Genomic DNA, 17,819 nt, shown 5'->3' on the forward strand with positions numbered 1-17,819 from the left:
ATTAAACTTTTAGAAAATTTTTAAAGAATTTAGATGTGCAAGTTATAAAATGTGAAAACAAATTTTTTCAAATAAATCCTGAATCATCACATTGATCTATAAATTAATTTTTATGCTGATTTTTAACAATTTGACCGAAATAAAAATCTAGAGAAAAGAAGGTAACAGGTAAGGGTTGAATATATTTCCGAACTCTGATTATTCCATAAATCTGCGCTGACTCAAGATTGCCGCGGAATAGTTCCATTTTCCTCGGTTTTCAGCAAACATTCACCAGCTAACAATTGTTGAAGTAAATTATGCAATGCTAGTTATAAAGCGAAATGCTTAAAGGTTGTTTGCATATTTAAAAATGAATGGGTAATTTGCTAGTATACGATTTTTGGACCCCCCCCAGCCCCCCCCTCCTATCAATTTTGTACCCAATGAATGTTATTTTACCAACGTACTTGTGTTATATTTTTGGGAATTTACTTTAACGATGGCTTCACAATAAATTCGAACCATCTCCCAATAAAAGTTTCATTTTGCGAGCTTATTCATTCTGTCTTTTTGATTATTTTTTACAGATCTTTTTCATTCTTTCCTTCCGATTATTTTTTACAGATCTGTGTAATTCCCTAGAGAATGGACTCCCTTCATATTGGTTTTGTAATTGTTCATGGTTATCATTGGTCATATGGCCGGAGCGCACGGCCCCCCAGCCTCTCCTGGCCGCGGCGCTCGGCCGGGAAATTATCTAAACCTAACTTAAAGTTAAAAATTTAAAATAATAATTTTGCTGAAATCATGAACAAAATTAATAGGAGGGGAGGGGGGGGGGGGTCCAAAAAACGTTCTCTAGGAAAGTGCCAAAATCTTGTTTCTGAACATAGCTCTAAACTGTCATTTATGTGACACTTGCTAAATTTGCATCTTTTTCAGAAAATACATGAAGTAAAATAAAAATTTAAGATTTGAAAATGGGAGTAACCCATTCATCCCATAAACTCCAACCTGAAGATATTCTCAGTATTCAGAAGGAAACTGGGTTTACATCAAGTCAGATAGATAGATTGTACACCAGGTTAATATTTTATTTATTGAAGGGAAGCAAAATTACTCCGAATATTATTTAATATCGATCGCTAAACATTTTACTTCTATCTGTTGCGTCTATAAGGAGGAAATGGTTCATAACGACTCATACCGAAGAGCGTGGCACCCATACAAATCCACGGAGTGGCATTAATTTACCCAGACCTTAGATAATAAATAAAATAAACCTATTCAGTTATTACAAGCTATGATGTCGAATTCAATTCAAGTAAATTAGTCGTTTTTGAAATCACAAGATATATCATGATCATGATGATGCATATTAAAAATGTTCTTCTTCAGGTTCTCTAGCTTGGATAAGCAGGATAAGGGTTTCCTATCCAGAGAGGATTTCCTCCGGATCCCAGAGCTAGCAATAAATCCTCTCGGAGACAGGATCGTTCACGCATTCTTCCAGGAGAGCAAGGTATGCTGTGTCAGTGCGTATCTTGTAGATTTAAAACGAAGTTTTATTACATTTGAAATTATATTTTTGTTCAAATTTATTATTTTTTAGAATGAAGATGAGGATAAAGTTGACTTTAGGGATTTCGTCAAAGTGTTGGCTCATTTTAGGTCAGTTGGTACAAGTGTGAAAAGTTTGCTGTGTTCCTTATCCAGCAATATTTAGTTTCAAAATGAATTTTTAGCCATTTTAGACACTTTCTTGACAGTAACATCTTGCTAATTATGCTTTCACTCTTAAAAAATAGGCTGGTCAACGAATCCGGATCCAAATGCTTGAATTCAATATATTCAAAAACCCGTCATGTTCTTAGCAACCAATTTGATTCGTTTTGATGTAACGAAATATTTAAATTAGCTGGATTTAACAGGACGTATTCTAGATCTAACCTTTACACTGTTAAGTTAGCACTAACGTCCCTTTAATCAATAAACTTGTTCTTTACAGTCCCTTTAATATATAAACTTGTTCTTTTCAGTCCCTTTAATCAATAAACTTGTTCTTTTCAGTCCCTTTAATCAATAAACTTGTTAAAACTTGTTATTTCAGTCCCTTTAATCAATAAAGTTGTTCTTTTCAGTCCCTTTAATCAATGAATTGTTGTTTTTAAGGCCAATAAAAAAGGAAAAGCAGAAGGACACGAAGGAACCAGTTTTGAATTCCAGGATGGAGAAACTACACTTTGCGTTCAGGATGTACGATCTGGATGGTGATGATAAGATATCCAAGGTTTTATTTTTTTCAAGGATTTATGTTTTTCCAACCCCATTTCCAGACATATGAAAAGTTTCCAAGGCCATTTTCATATTCCGCAGCAGGGTTAAAAGAACTATTTTATTTCTAGCCACTGTAACTAATTTTATTTCTAGCCACTGTAGCTAATTTTATTTCTAGCCACTGTAACCAATTTTATCTCCAGCCACTGGAACTAATTTTATTTCTATCCACTGTAGCTAATTTTATTTCTAGCCACTGCAGCTAATTTTATTTCTAGCCACTGTAGCTAATTTTATTTCTAGCCACTGTAGCTAATTTTATTTCTAGCCACTGTAACTAATTTTATTTCTAGCCACTGTAGCTAATTTTATTTCTAGCCACTGTAACTAATTTTATTTCTAGCCACTGTATCTAAGTTTATTTCTAGCCACTGTAACTAATTTTATTTCTAGCTACTAACTAATTTTATTTCTAGCCACTGTAGCTAATTTTATTTCTAGCCACTGTAACTAAGTTTATTTCTAGCCACTGTAACAAATTTTATTTCTAGCCACTGTAACTAATTTTATTTCTAGCCACTGTAACTAATTTTATTTCTAGCCACTGTAACTAATTTTATTTCAAAAACTAAAATAGAATTTCTAAAATGATATTCCACCAGGAGGAGCTGTTGGCTGTATTAACTATGATGGTTGGAGCTAACATTAGCTCTGAGCAGTTGGTTTCTATAGCGGAGAGAACTATAATGGAAGCGGATCAAGATCAGGTCAAATTTTATTATTTAAAGGGTTAGAAATTATCATATATTTTTTGTTGATGCGGATCAACCTTTTAATTAAAGGGATTTATAGAGAAAAACTTTTAAGTTTAGATAAAGGAATACGGCAATTCTGTCAAAATAGTTTTGCACAAAACATTCAGAAAAAATTATTGTTAAAAATATATACCCCTGCCTTTTCTTAATTTTTTTATACTGTAGAAACGATTTTACACCAATTATCCAGAACCCGGGTTGGAAGAAAATATTTATTGTTTTTTCTATTTTTTCCAGTTTAAGGGAAAGACAAGTTTAAAAAGATAATACCAGTTCAGGTGGAGAGAATGATAAAATAGATTAAAAAAAAATTTATCTGAAATGCCTTTTTTACATCTGACCTAAATCTACGTTACCATCGTATCCGCTAACCCTAGAGACAAACATATTGTTTACTAGGGATCAAGCATCGATATCCATCGTATATTCTCTTTGACATCTTGTGATGATCATATCCTGCATAGATAACTTTAATTAAGTGATCAAGCATTGATATCTGCAACAATAAAAGTGCCCACGTTGAAATATCGAGATCAAGATCAAGATATACAATATCCACAGAAAAGCTCCGATCTATGGTTAAAGACAAGGCTCTTTGTAATATATAAATGAAAACAATCTTAATATTCCCTTTTTTAACCCCCTACGGTCGGTTTGAAATATTTAAATTTTAGGATAATCTGATTTCATTTGATGAGTTTGTGACGGTGTTGGAGAGAACAGATGTTGAGCAGAAGATGTCTATTCGGTTCCTCAACTAGATTAATTTATTTCAACCTGAATTTTCGTTTGTAATGTTTGTAATTGGGAACTGTTCGTTTTCAGCTGGTGGAAGATTTAGTTTTGAAAAGGCTGTTTTTGTTAAACCGTACGAATTCATTTGATGATTTAACATTTTCGACCTATTACTATTTTTCGGTTGATATTAATCGCTCCAAGCAAATTCTCTCGTGATTTAATTTTTTGTCCTTCTTTTTCCTGAGCAAAGTATTCTACTTCAGCTATTTTTTTTATTGTTCGTTGCCTCTTTTCAGTTTGTTTTGAAAATGATAAAATTAAATTTCAATTTTATGCTCAAAATAATTTTACACTTTATGCCTATTGGTAGTTTTTCTGCGCTTCCCTCGAGCTATATTATCATCGAACATAACACATACTTATCTTTTAATGGATTTGAGGGAAGCGCTGGTTTTAATTTATTTAATCATGAAGGAAAAATTATTCACAATCACATAAATAATCGTCTTGTCTTAAGTTTTAAATTCTATTAGTTTTTAAATCAAATTTAATTATTTATTTTATCTTTATCTACCTATCTCTTTATATTGATCTGCTTTAATTAAGCTTTAGATCTGATAATACATCAGTTTTTATAATGTGAATTGTGTTATTAGTATGTTTTGCTTGTTATCGTGCCTGATTTAGTTTAAATTTTTAATAAGTCCTATTGATAAAGTTTTTATGAAAGATGCCTTAATTATTGATGCAAGGCTTGTTAATTTTGTATTGAGATCTGTCCGTCCGTAATTGCACAATGTTGAAATTTAACCTGTAAAACTTTTTGCACTCGCGCTTTTACATTCTTCTTTGAATCATAAGGAACTGACAAGCAAACTATCATGGCCACCAAAACTTAATCACATGATGTAATTTTAAACTCGATTTTATTGAATTGTACGAAATAATTTGATTTCATTTAGACTGGAACAGATTTGATTTTCCCCTGCATTTGTTGCATTGAACTATTGGAAAATGTGCCAAATTTAACCTAACCCTGTAAATGAAGAACTAACCCAAATGTTATTGAATGATCTGTTCCGGACACTAATTAGTTCACATAATCGTATATTCAAGCAATAGTCACTTTTCAGTAATCACCCAACAGAATATTTTCTGTTTTAGATAAAAATGGCCGAGATAGGTGTAATTTGCTTTATGCTAAAGTCACCTTGAAGTAAAAAGGTAAAATATTCAATTCTTCACGTTAACTGAATTTGCCAGAGATAATAATGTTTTTATTTCAGTCAAGATCATGGAAGAAAAAGAAATTCATGAAGATTCAGTAAAATTATCAATTAGTACTGATATACTCGACATTGTTCACGAAATTATCACTGAGTCAGTAAGCTCTTCTTCCAGTGAGAAGCCATGCTTGCAGGATGTATTTCAACCTAGCAGAGTAAACCCTAGTATACAGGATGTATCCGAACCTACTGGAGTAAACCCAACTGAACAGGACGTATCTGAACCTACTGGAGTAAACCCAACTGAACAGGACGTATCTGAACCTACTGGAGTAAACCCAACTGAACAGGACGTATCTGAACCTACTGGAGTAAACCCAACTGAACAGGACGTATCTGAACCTACTGGAGTAAACCCAACTGAACAGGACGTATCTGAACCTACTGGAGTAAACCCAACTGAACAGGACGTATCTGAACCTACTGGAGTAAACCCAACTGAACAGGATGTATCTGAACCTGTTGGCGTAAACCCTACCGAACAGGATGTATCCGAACTTACTGGAGTAAACCCTACTGAACAAGATGTATCTGAACCTACTGGAGTAAACCCTACTGAACAGGATGCATCTGAACCTGCTGGAGTAAACCCTAGTATACAGGATGTATCCGAACCTGCTGGAGTAAACCCTACTGAACAGGATGTGTCTGAACCTATTGGAGTAATTCCTAGTATACAGGATGTATCCGAACCTACCGGAGTAAACCCTACTGAACAGGATGTATCTGAACCTATTAGAGTAATTCCTAGTATACAGGATGTATCCGAACCTACTGGCGTAATCCCTAATATGCAAGATGTATCCGAACCTACTGGAATAATCCCTGGTATACAAGGTGTAACTGAACCTATCGGAATTATCCCTGGAATACAAGGTGTAACTGAACCTATCGGAAAGGTCCTTAAAATACAGGATGAATCTGAATTTACCGGAGTAAATTCTAGTATACAAGATTTGTCAGAACCTACTAAAGTAAACCCTAGTATACAAGATGCTTCTGGACCTACTGGAGTAAACTTTAGTATACATGGTGTATCTGAACCTACCCCAGAAAAACCTAAAACACAGGATGTTTCTGAACCTTCCGGAGAAAAGCCCGACATACAAGATTCTTCTCAACCTACCCCAGTAAACCCTATTATACAACATGCTTCTGAACCTTCCGGAGAAAACCCGAGTATACAAGAATCTGAACCTACCGGTATACAAGATTCTGAACCTTTCGGAGTAATCCCTAGTGAACAGGATGTATCTGAACCTATCGGAGTAATTCCTTGCATACAGCATGATTCTGAGCCATTCGGAGTAAGTACTAGTATTCAAGATGAATCGGAGCCTTTCGGAGTAGATACTAGAAGACAGGATGAATCTGAACTTACCGGAGTAAATTCTAGTAGACAAGATGTATCTGTTCCTACCATAGTAAATCCCAGCATACAGAATATATCTAAACCTATCGGAATAATTCTTAGTAAACGGGACAAATCTGAACTTACTACAGATGAATATATCTTGTCTTGTGAACCCGAAGCTCTTACTGGCTCACGTCCTATTCCCAATCTAATGGATGAGTTCCTGGTTAGTCCAGAGTTTGCTGGAACACAATCAGTAAATCCTCCAAGTCCCAGTTCTCCAAGTCCTTGTTTCGAGATTGAAGCCCTTCTAGATTCGCCTCCGCCTTTTGTTGATTACGAGTCGTTTAATGAGACGAGGATAATTGTTGATCGATCTATCTTCACAAGGTCACCGACACCAGCGGACAGTGTTAAAGATGATAACTCTGCAAAGAGTTCTAAAGCTCTAGACAACTCGGACTCTGAAGATATGAAAATAATATCTCTAGATGAATCTCATTCAAACGATGTAAAAACCAATCCAGTGGAAATATCTAATGCGCATGCGTTAAGGATTATGATATTACAAGATCCAGATCTCGTTGAACTTCTCTACACAAAATCTGGGTTGACCCATCAAAAACTTGAAAATCTGACGGAACCTAACCTAGATGATTGTTACGAGAGTCTGCGTAACGTAGTTTGTAATGAGCTGATCAAGCGTATTATTGTCTGGAACGAGCAGCTGATGGATTTACCAACCGACGAGTTACATGTCCAGACAGCAATTAACAATATCAATGGTTTTCTGAAGAACTCGCTTTATAAAAGAATATTTTGTTTAGGAAATGATTAATATTCTTTAAAATATCCTTTTTTTCTTTAGATTATATAGTGTAAAACTTTTTTTTTATATTTAATAGTTTATTTTTTCAAATCTTAAATTTTAACAAATATCATAAATGAAACAGTGTTTTCAAATTTGTGTTTTTATCAGACAGGATTTTCCAGTACAGAGGCCAAATTTAAAAAATTTGAGCCGCGGCTATCTGAATATATGGTTAAGGAATACTAGCTGCTAAGAATATCTTTATCTGTTTTGTTTGAGAAAGCATTATGCTGTCTTGTAGGTTTGGTTTAAAGTTGATGTGACTGTACTTACATCTAACTAAGCATTATAAATCAACTTGGGTCGTATGTGTTGCTTTGGCGAGAGCTGAAAATACACTATATTTTAGATTTTAATCATTTATAAACTAATATTTTTCTGTAAAAGTAATTTTTTTATATTAGGGCCTTTCTTATGTTGACAATTAATCCTTTGATTCAGAAGAAAAAAAGTTTTCTTTGGATTTCCTTGTACCCCGATTTCTCCAGGAAAAAATTCGAGATGTCTTCGGTTCACCACCATGTATGGAGGGGACTTCCAATCCACCTCACGCCAAACCTCCTCAAAACACTAGCATAAAATCAACCACAACTTCTCAAATGGTTAATTCCAAAACAAGCTTCAATTTATCTAAGAGAGATCCAAAGCTAACCTTGGGTAATACTGAATATCCTGGAATGATCAATAAACCATTTGGTTCAGGAACTAGCCTCCATCCCCCCCTTACTATTCAGTTACCTCGTCAGCCTGTTCCGTTGTCTGATATTATAAGAAAACCATCAATACGGGTTTCTAGTTTTGCTCGGGACCCTGCGGCTAATATTGAAGCATTGCCTCATAAACCTGAAGCAGCTCCCACAGTTACGGTTCATCATAGATCTTTAGATAACACAGTAGCACCGAGCACAGTAGCACCACTTCGTCAAGCTCGTTTTATCTGGTATCCTGTTGAATCCCGATATCGGTACAGCATAGTCAACTCTGATAATCATTATATCATTCTCAATACCTTTATTTCATGCGCCAGTGATATTTGTGTTAAACTATTTGTATCAGTAAATGAACACAAAAGATTGCCCAAGGATCCTGCGCTATGGGAGAATTGTTCTTTTACTTTCCTGCCAGACTGGAACCTACCAACCAAAGCAGTTTTCTATTTGGGTAAGAAAAAGGAGTTTGAACTGCGAGCTGACCTTCCTGTCAAGGTTTTCAATCTACATGATCTGGTGAATAACAATTCTGCTTTTATACTCTCCAGTAAGAGATTAAAGTCTTTCCAGCAAGGTCTAATGGAAGGTAAACAATTCTACACTTTGCTTTTTTACTTTAATAAAAATAGTTTCAAAGTAGAGCATTTTGCCCATAATTCGTTATTGAACAGCCTAATGAAGTATTTTATCAATACTATTATGCTTTTTTTTGGTCAGCAAAATTTGAAAATTCCAACAACAATTCAAGATTTTCTTATGATATAATTTTTGATGTTTTTTTCGTATCGTTTTGAAACACAATTTTAGTTGCTTACTAAGTAAACATAATTTTATCATAATTATGATAACTTTTTTAGATTATGATATCTATTTATATCGTTTTTTAGAAAAAAGGAACTGAATTCTTGTCTCAAACTCTTTTTCAATATTCCTTATTTCTTTGAAACCTGATTTCTTAGACCTTAGAAAATTCCCGCTGTGAATTTTGTTAGATCAAAGAGTCAAAGTTTGATATTTCAAACGTTTTACCTTAAGGTTACAAAGATATGTGGTTTAGAAAATGTTAAATTTGAGTCAAGTATTTAGTATCTATATTTGAAGTTCTTTAACATAATTAAAATTAAATTCATCAAAAAGTACCAGTTCTGGAGTTTTTTAGAAACAAATTTGAAACGTTAATGTTTAAAGTCCGAACCTCCATATTCCCTTTCATAGTTTATTTTTTAGAATATTTATTAGTTTATCAAGATAGTTTACCCCTCTTCTTCATTTATACTTAAATTAGTTATTTTCAGTTTCTGATCTTTCCATTTGTGATTTCTACTTCTCAATATCTGGAAAGAGGAAGAAGGCAAATGTCAATGATATTGGCAATGAGTGGAGAACAGAATTTGAAAATGATTATGCGAATTTTTCACCTGACCAAGTCTACGATATCCGAAGAATATTGTGGTCTTACTATGAAAAATTGAAAGAGAAAGAAACCTCCATGGAAGTTGGCTTAAAGAAGGACATATATTCTCAAACAGATCTGAATGAGTCTCAGTATTATTCTGTGTGTGCTCAGATTGTTCTTTTATCACTGCCTCCTGAGCACAAACGGACCCTGAGCAAAGAATATTTACTAGCTGTTCTCAAACCAATAAATGTTATACAAATGGTTTCCCCGACCAAATTCTGGCTGGATTATTTCAAGTTAATATCAAACCAGGTTTCTCAGAGTTTAAATGATCAACCTCACGTAGTTAATACATTGAGCAATCATGTTAGTGTGACAAAGCACACATCCAACCAGCGCGCAACAACAAACCAGCATGCATCTACCAATCAGCATGCAACAGCCACCCTCCTCGCATCTACTAACCACCTTGTAACAACAAACCAACCTACATCTACCAACCAGTATGCACCAATATACCACAAAGCATCTACCATTCAGCATGCAACAACAATTCATCATGCATCTACCAACCAGCATGTGTTATCTACTCAACATGCATCTACTCATAAGCATGCAACAACATACCAACATTCATCTACCAATCAGCCTGTAATATCCAGTCAGAAAGTAGTAACCAAACAGCGTGCAGGATCCAAACCGCGTGCAGGAACCAAACAGGATGCAACATTCAAACAGGATGCAGCATCCAAACAGGATGCAGCATCCAAACAGGATGCATTAAGAAATAACAACCGATCAATACTAGCGCCTATTTCAAGCACGTCTATACCACAATCTCAAACTTCAATAAATAATGTAGTTCTAAAAAAATCAACAACAGTCCCTGTAAACTCTAATACTCCTGTTATTAATGTAAAGAAAATTATTGCTCCAGATATAAGAATTCCTTCAACTGTGCAAGCTGTGCTTAAACCTGGATCAAAACCATCAAAAAAGATTTCACACAAACTTTGCCCTGATCTTCCTGCAATAGTTTCAAGTATATCCACAGTGCCAGTGCAAATAGGAAAGCTGCAGAACAAAGTCCCTGATCTGAATCCAAGACCTCTGGAGAATCTCATTTCATCAACAAGCCATCCAAATGAAAAGCTGTTTGAACAAAACAAGAAACTTGTAGAAGATTTTACTGCTGCAGGAGAATGTGTGTATTGTGGAAAAAAGTTTGAAGAACGTGCACTTTGTGTGTTGCACATTTACGAGTGCCATCTTCATTCAAAGGACTTCTCCTTTGTTATTCGAGACCACAAAGTTGGGAACACTTTTCAGTGTAAAATCCATGGAACCTATCCTAGCGAAGATGCTTTCGTGAAGCATGTGTTTTTTTCACATCATGCCATTCTTTATTATGTGATTGCTAATGATTTATATGGTAAAGATATCTATAAGTGCAGTTTTCCTGGTTGTGAATCAGATTTTGCATTTTCTGTAGGTGCCCTTCAGAAGCATCTTCTTCAGAAGCATATGAGGTATTTTGTTGACAGTGAAATGAGGAAAATAGAGAGTTTAAAGACAAAAAGACTTGTTGTAAACGGAATGGAGATATCTATGTGTCCACAAAATAACTGCGGGTTCCCAGGCTTCATGAATCCTCATCTTATTCAGGAGCACTATGCATACTTTCACAAAAAAATCAATACTATCTACAGAAACTTCTGCAAGCACAACAATTGGCCGTATGAAGACTTAAAGAAATCTGGATTCTTTGTTGAACCAAACTATAGTTTTGAACTAAGAGAATGCTCCAACTGTAAGTCGCGGTACCAGGAAAAGTTCTTCCTTCTTCATGTGGATGAATGTGTGAACAAAGGACGTTTGATTAGAAATTTAGCGTTAATTTTACACATTCTTGGGTCGGCGTCTATTGAAGCGTATACTGAATCTGTGTACAAGTGTCCTACAGTACCCTGCCAATTCAGTGGAATATTTCCTGATATACTCATACACGGATATACTTCTCACAATCTTTTAAAGAATTTGTATCCCTCATTTGACGAGTATATGAAAACTAATTTCCCTGACAAAAAATGCACGGAGCCAGTTGAACCTAAGATTTTAAGCGTTTGCTCCCTTCAACAAGAAGATATTATCCCCCCTGTGGAAAAGGTAAAATGCCCCATATGTCACTGGGAGCTATCTTCAAGCGGCTGGGACAAGATACACACCATAACGAAGCATGTGAACAAACATTTAAAAGATATGCCCGTGTTCGCCGAGGAATGTAAATCTAAGCTTGGAAATATTTTGAACACTGAGAGAAACTGTCCATTCCCAAAGTGCAAAAATACGAATTGCAACTTTAAAACTGTTCATCAGACCGAGATTGCATTGATGTTTCTGGTGTATAATTCGCCAAGGGCACTGGATTTAATGTCACCGCATTTATCATTAGACTTGAGGAGATTTGTAAACATGCTCAAGTATCAGGACGAAAGAATAAACTCGGTTAGGATTCCTGATCTAATCGACCTGAATGAATCAGATGACACTGATGATTTTGAAGATCCTCCTCTCATGATGCACAGAGAGTCAAAGACTCCAGAATTGGAGTTTGTGCCACGTAGAGCTTGTAGCAATCCATCAAAGTTTATTGTCCAATGCAATGAAAATCTTCCATGTGTACAGGATATGATCACAAATCGTAGAATGAACTCCTACTTGTTTAAAGATTTTATCTTATTTCTTCTGGGAATGGAAGTTGGTAGAAGAGAAGATCTTATCCCAGAAATAAGCTCAGTTTCAGGACAAATATCTCATATTTGTATTTACGATGAGATATACCCAGTAAGTAACATCTTAGAGTTTGAACTGTTTAAGAAGGTCTGGATTTGTTATCCTCTTCTTAAGGCATTTCAGCGGCATTGTGCCTCCAGCCTCTGCGGTATACATGATTGTGATCCAATGCAACTTGTAATTGTTATGTCTCAATTTTTCAACAATTCTACAATACTCAGAAAAGATATAATAACATTCCTGTCTATAGTCAACGAAATCCACCAGAAGATTAATGGACACTTTCTGATTGAAGATTCGAACGTGAAAGACCTAATGAATACAATGAATATAGTCCCTGAAAGCTTCTTCAACCTAAGATTAGATCATCATAAGTTCCTTTCCTGCACAACCTGCTTCAAAGAAACCTGTTACTTCCCAACCATGTCGGAGGCACGGAATCATGTGCTGGCAAACCATACTAGGAAGCAGCCAGGAGCTGTTGGGTGCACCAGATGCTACCATACTAGAACCTTGAATGTAACTAACGACGAAGGGAGTTTGTCAAATCTTGTTTCCCAGATGGAACTTCATCTCACTTCGTCAGGTTAGTAACTCTATTTTTAAAAAAGCCCTTCAATATCAAAGATTTGAAATAAATGTTACGGGACTTTTTATCAGCTAGGTTTTTGGCATTCGCGTCTTTTTTCTAGTCACAATTTTAGGTTGTGAATATTGCTTTTAAGAAAACTAAATATTTTGCCGATTTTTCCTGACTTAATAGATGGATTACCTAACTATATAATCAAAATAAACATTTTATGGGGGGGGGGGGGGGAAAAACTTTTCAGTTCAGACCAGACAAAAACGTTAAAGCCCGTTTGTTGGCTATGGCTGGCCGAACGGCTGGACCAATTTGACTGCATTTTTTTAGGGAACTCGTGGGTAAGGTACCTTGGGGGTATAGATATATATGTCTATTATACTTTTTCCTGTTTCTTGACCCTTTGTTAATCTCTAGAACACGTGCGTACAATCTTTGGTATGAGTCCGAGCAGTCAAGCTGTGAACACGGACTGTTTTGTTTGCGGCAAGGTTTCCATTAATCAAACTCATCTTCTAACTCATAAACACATCAATCTGAGGAAACTGCTGAAGTTCTTCCTGGACTTCTGCTCCATCTACAAGATGAATCCCTTCAACCCGGCCCAGTCCAGCACCTATATCTTCTGTATTAAGCTTATGCTTGTTAAACCTGATCTACGCAGTGTTGATTTGTCAGGTATGGTTTGGATTGGGATAAGATTGGGGTTGAATGTGATTAGGATGGTTTTAAATTGACTTGAAATGGTTTTGGAATTGGAATTGAATTCGATGGGAAGAATGGATTAGATTTAAAAGAAATTGGAATAAATTCGATGGAATTTACTAAATACCGTGACATTTTCTATTTAACCAAATATGATTTAGAATTTGATGAGCTAATGGCCAAATTTGTGTCGAACTACTCTTCCATTAGTTCCTTGACGGATCCGAAGTATCTCTCCGCTACAGGGTTCTGTTTCCTCTGCCAAGTCTCTTTCAACGACCGATCTTCCTTCTCCAAACATATTCAAACCTGCAAGGTGTCCTTCGATTGTATTCAGATGTTTAAAGATACTCCATACAAGTGTGTCCGGTGCAATATTTACTTTTCAAGATCAGAGAGTTCAAAGCATCTCGACCATCTCAACACAAGGTAATTGTTAAAGTAGTATAAAGATATTATGATATTTATAATATAGAAGGATCAAATTAACAAATTTGCTGGTTTGAAAGGTTTAATTAATTCGATACTGGATTTTCATTCAGAAAAGATTCTCTCGGTGCAAAAATAGTAAACATATGGGGGGGAAATTATTTGTAAGAGTGGGGGATTTTACCACTGAGTTAATATGCTTATCTTGTTTAGAAAAACGGTTGGGTATCAATGTGCCAACTGTGAAGATCCAACTATCCATCTATCTATCAAAGAAGTGTTAGAACACTGTAGACTCCACAGCTCAGAGCTTAACATCCGGTTAAGATGTCTCAAGTGTAAAAGAATGATCGCTAGCAACCATATTCAACATTTGGCAAACGAAATGGAGACGCATATTCGTGAACTACACACTACTAAACCATCTCAAGCTTCTGTCAATAGGTTTGAGCCACCGCAGAAGAAAGTTCGGGTAATGATCAGTAAAAATGATAGAGATATTGCCAGAGCAGTTTTTCTGAAAGAGCAGGCTTTGAGTAAGAAATTAACGGTTCCAAAGTTGACAATACGTCCTATCACTGCTTCAGTTGCTCCTGGTTACAAGTGTCAGGATTGCAGACAAGATTTCAGTACTCCTGCTGATCTTCAACGACATTATACAGCAGAACACTTGTATTCAGAGACGAAGGTTAAAAAGGAACCTTCCTCCCCTGCCCATAATCCTAGTAGCTCTGATACCAGCAGGCCGGGATCATCTCTGTCCGAAGGACCTGTGGCACGGATTAAACGAAAGAGACTGGGTAGTTGGATTACTGCAGAAACCATACAGGCTAAAATGAAGAAGGCCAGAACAGAATCCATGGAGCTATCTTCGGAACCCAGACCATCGTCCTCTTTAACAACAGAGGTATCTTGAACTGTAGCTAATTAAAAACCCTCATCCTGATTTTAAAGATTTTTTTGTTATTGCATTTGCAATCATCATTATCATTGCATGGGGGGGGGGGGGTTATAGAACAAGCAGTTCAATCCTTATATCCATAATCAGTTGTCGTATATACAATACAATGAAGACGACTTTCTGTTTCAATTTTGATTCCTTCAAAGCTTTCAAACAGCATGGATATTGGATACACTAAAACATGGAAACTAAGAGAATCTGTCAATTAACAGCTTCTCTTAATTTACTTGTAAACTTATAATTTAAATAAAACTTGTCAGAAATCAAAACCTTTATTTATAAGTCTTTAGTGTATTGATATAAACGCCGACCACTGTATGTATTGAAATATTTAGATTGCTGGTGATATTGAGTACTTCTATCTTTGTATTGACTGTGAGGCGGATCCAGCAAGGGGGTTTAAGTGTACACCAGGGTGTACGCATCTCACCCACCCACGTGTACCTGTAGGTAAGTTAAATTTGTGTACAAAGGGAACCAGGGGGAATCTTGTTTTTGTTTATTATTATCACCTTGCCTCTGACTTCCACCGCCCCTTCCTTCTGAGTAAAGCAGTCCACCATGACTGCTGGAATAGTATAACCACGGCCCACGGGGGTTGCTTTTGAAGGAAGGGTGGCCCCGGNTTGTCACTTCGCTGCTTTTTATATATACTTTTTTGAACACCCATGAAACTGCTTTTTTTATTTATTATGAATAAGATAACTTCTTTTTAACTCTAATAATTTATTTTGGATAAGGGGTGTGGGCACAAGCTCACGCATACAAATAAAACGATAAATCAATAAATCTATTTCCAGTCTGTTATCAAAGTCTTTTTTTATTTTGTTTAGCTCAAGATCGGTTGAAAGTCATGTTCCCAACGTTTTGTGTTGCGCCGTTGTCTTAAAAACTTACTATGGGTAACCCTATAAACCATAGTGAACACTTATTTTACGCGGGCTGATCTTGCTTCTAGGAAAAAAGATAACTTCTCAAAACGGAATTTAAGTTGGAAATCAATTCTGAGCATTAGGTTAGCTTTTCTAATAAATTCATTTTATATTAAGGTTTTGATATTGCTAAGCACATGGATAAAACTGGACATACTTCTCTTCAACCTATTCCAACCTTTCTCCCAATGATCAATTCATCTTCATTCCTCCGCGTAAAGAATTTGTCTCTGTCCCCAACCTGGGGAAACGTGGTTCGGAGAAAATGGAAGCAATCAGTCACTTCAGGTAAATTTATAGACAGGTAGAAAAATGTATTCGTTAATCGGAATAAAATCAAACGTTTTCACAAAGAAAATATAAAAACGATCGGTAACGTGTGATCATAATTAATGCTGAAGTTCTTAGATACCTTGTATTATTTACAGAGAGTTCAAATTACTGATTTAAAATCTTTTACTCTAGGATTGATCCGAACAAATGAATATAAAGAAGAGAGACCCTGCATCAAATGCGGATATAAATGTGGCACCGCGATGGATATGTTTAAACACATCAAGGAACAGATCCATAATATACAATTCATTTTCCAATCCATTTCATTTACTCGTATTCTTCCATTTTTTTAATTTCAAACTTTATCTTTTTCCATTTATGCTACAATTCCTTTTTCATTTATTAAATATGTAATACCTTCTAAACATATTTTCTTAGTGTGCACCTGCACAATTTATTTTAAAATGACTTATATTTTGGCTTTGTGCAGGGCCATTTGGACAAACAATGACACAAACCCTCCTCAAATCAAGCTGCTAGCCCGCTCAGCTGCTTTATGACAAAATGTTGTTCTTCTGACCTACTTTACAAGAAGATGGTAGCACCTGCTCAAGCTGATGTAATAAATGAAAACATTGAACAGCTCTTGGAACGCTAAATAGGAATTCATTGAACGCTAATCTGCTGTAGCAATCGTTCCTATTCTAAAAAAATGTGAAGTTAATAGGTCCCTTTTCACGGGCTGTGTGTATTCCCCAAAACTCACATAATCAATATATTGATCATGAATTTATAATCGTAAAAGCCTACCGAGTGCCGTAGTAGGCAAATTTAATAATATTTTGAAGACGACTTTCAAATTTTACCTAAAGAATATACAATAAGGATTTTTTATTCATTTCTGTAATTATTACAAATGTCCCCATGACAGAGATACCGAACTTATGAAACGAATCCATGTGCTATTTAAAGGTTAATAAGTACACATAAATACACTTAAGGTTTTGGAATATAAAAATGTTCTGAATTGATAAAAATTTTCTTGAACTGTTAAAAATTTACGAAATTAATTTTATTTATCCAATCTTAATCCAGTAAGCTGTGTATTAATTTCTCTTATTACTAGTAAATCATTTCAATCATTGGCCGTTCTAAAAAATAATGTAATTTTATTACCAAAATCGTTCATTCTGTTTTGTTCATTCATTTTGATTTATTTTGTTTAACAACATCAAGCATTCTTATTTAAAATTTGGGCCATTACTTCTCATCTTGCTTGGTGATTTCAACGAAAGTTGTTTTTATTTTTGTAACGCATTTATTTATATCTTCTTATGTAGAAATATATATATATATATATATATATATATATATATATATATCGATTATACTAAAAACGTAAACTGAAAAATTAAATAAATGTTTAGTGTAAAAAGTAAAGATGTTCTGTGTTTTTACCAGTTAGTTTCAGGGGTCCACATAATTCCATCTGATCAATCCCAAATGTTGATTGATTAATATTAGGGGCAGAAATAAACCATGTTGTTATTGTAAACAATTATAAGTATAATGTCGAGTTGTAGAAAAAATTCCATACTGCAGAATGTTTACTGCAAGGGAGTGTATATCATTCTCACTTCTATCAGTAAAAATATCATATACTTAATATTACCCGTTGTAAGGCGGAAAAGTTACTTTATCGCCCTAC

General features: G+C 35.2%; 2 protein-coding genes across 5 annotated transcripts; both read left to right on the forward strand.

Moving 5' to 3' along the window:
- The first annotated feature begins 928 nt into the window (after window positions 1–928).
- LOC111697671 (calcineurin B homologous protein 1-like) lies at window positions 929–3,905 on the forward strand. The gene is made up of 6 exons (XM_023467751.1): window positions 929–1,066; window positions 1,381–1,504; window positions 1,595–1,653; window positions 2,155–2,272; window positions 2,922–3,026; window positions 3,749–3,905. Exons 1-6 carry the CDS (start codon window positions 963–965, stop codon window positions 3,833–3,835), a joined length of 597 nt encoding a protein of 198 aa, XP_023323519.1. The 5' UTR covers window positions 929–962; the 3' UTR covers window positions 3,836–3,905.
- LOC111697670 (uncharacterized) lies at window positions 3,903–17,007 on the forward strand. Of its 4 annotated transcripts, none has more exons than XM_023467747.1 (12): window positions 3,903–3,992; window positions 4,330–5,036; window positions 5,099–7,279; window positions 7,765–8,619; window positions 9,329–12,811; window positions 13,226–13,486; window positions 13,675–13,942; window positions 14,156–14,849; window positions 15,239–15,353; window positions 15,953–16,123; window positions 16,301–16,395; window positions 16,602–17,007. In XM_023467747.1, the coding sequence occupies exons 3-12, from the start codon at window positions 5,107–5,109 to the stop codon at window positions 16,620–16,622; spliced, it is 8,136 nt and encodes a 2,711-aa protein (XP_023323515.1). In that variant the 5' UTR covers window positions 3,903–3,992; window positions 4,330–5,036; window positions 5,099–5,106; the 3' UTR covers window positions 16,623–17,007. The 4 variants fall into 4 exon arrangements, with proteins under 4 accessions (XP_023323515.1, XP_023323518.1, XP_023323516.1 ...); XM_023467750.1 differs by lacking the exon at window positions 3,903–3,992 and having other exon boundaries at window positions 4,114–5,036; window positions 5,099–5,310; window positions 5,350–7,279; XM_023467748.1 differs by lacking the exon at window positions 3,903–3,992 and having other exon boundaries at window positions 4,114–4,498; window positions 4,674–5,036.
- The last annotated feature ends 812 nt before the right edge of the window (window positions 17,008–17,819 follow it).

The sequence above is a fragment of the Eurytemora carolleeae genome, unplaced genomic scaffold, assembly GCF_000591075.1.
Source record: "Eurytemora carolleeae unplaced genomic scaffold, Eaff_2.0 scaffold115, whole genome shotgun sequence".
In the NCBI taxonomy this organism is placed as follows: Eukaryota; Metazoa; Arthropoda; class Copepoda; order Calanoida; family Temoridae; genus Eurytemora; species Eurytemora carolleeae.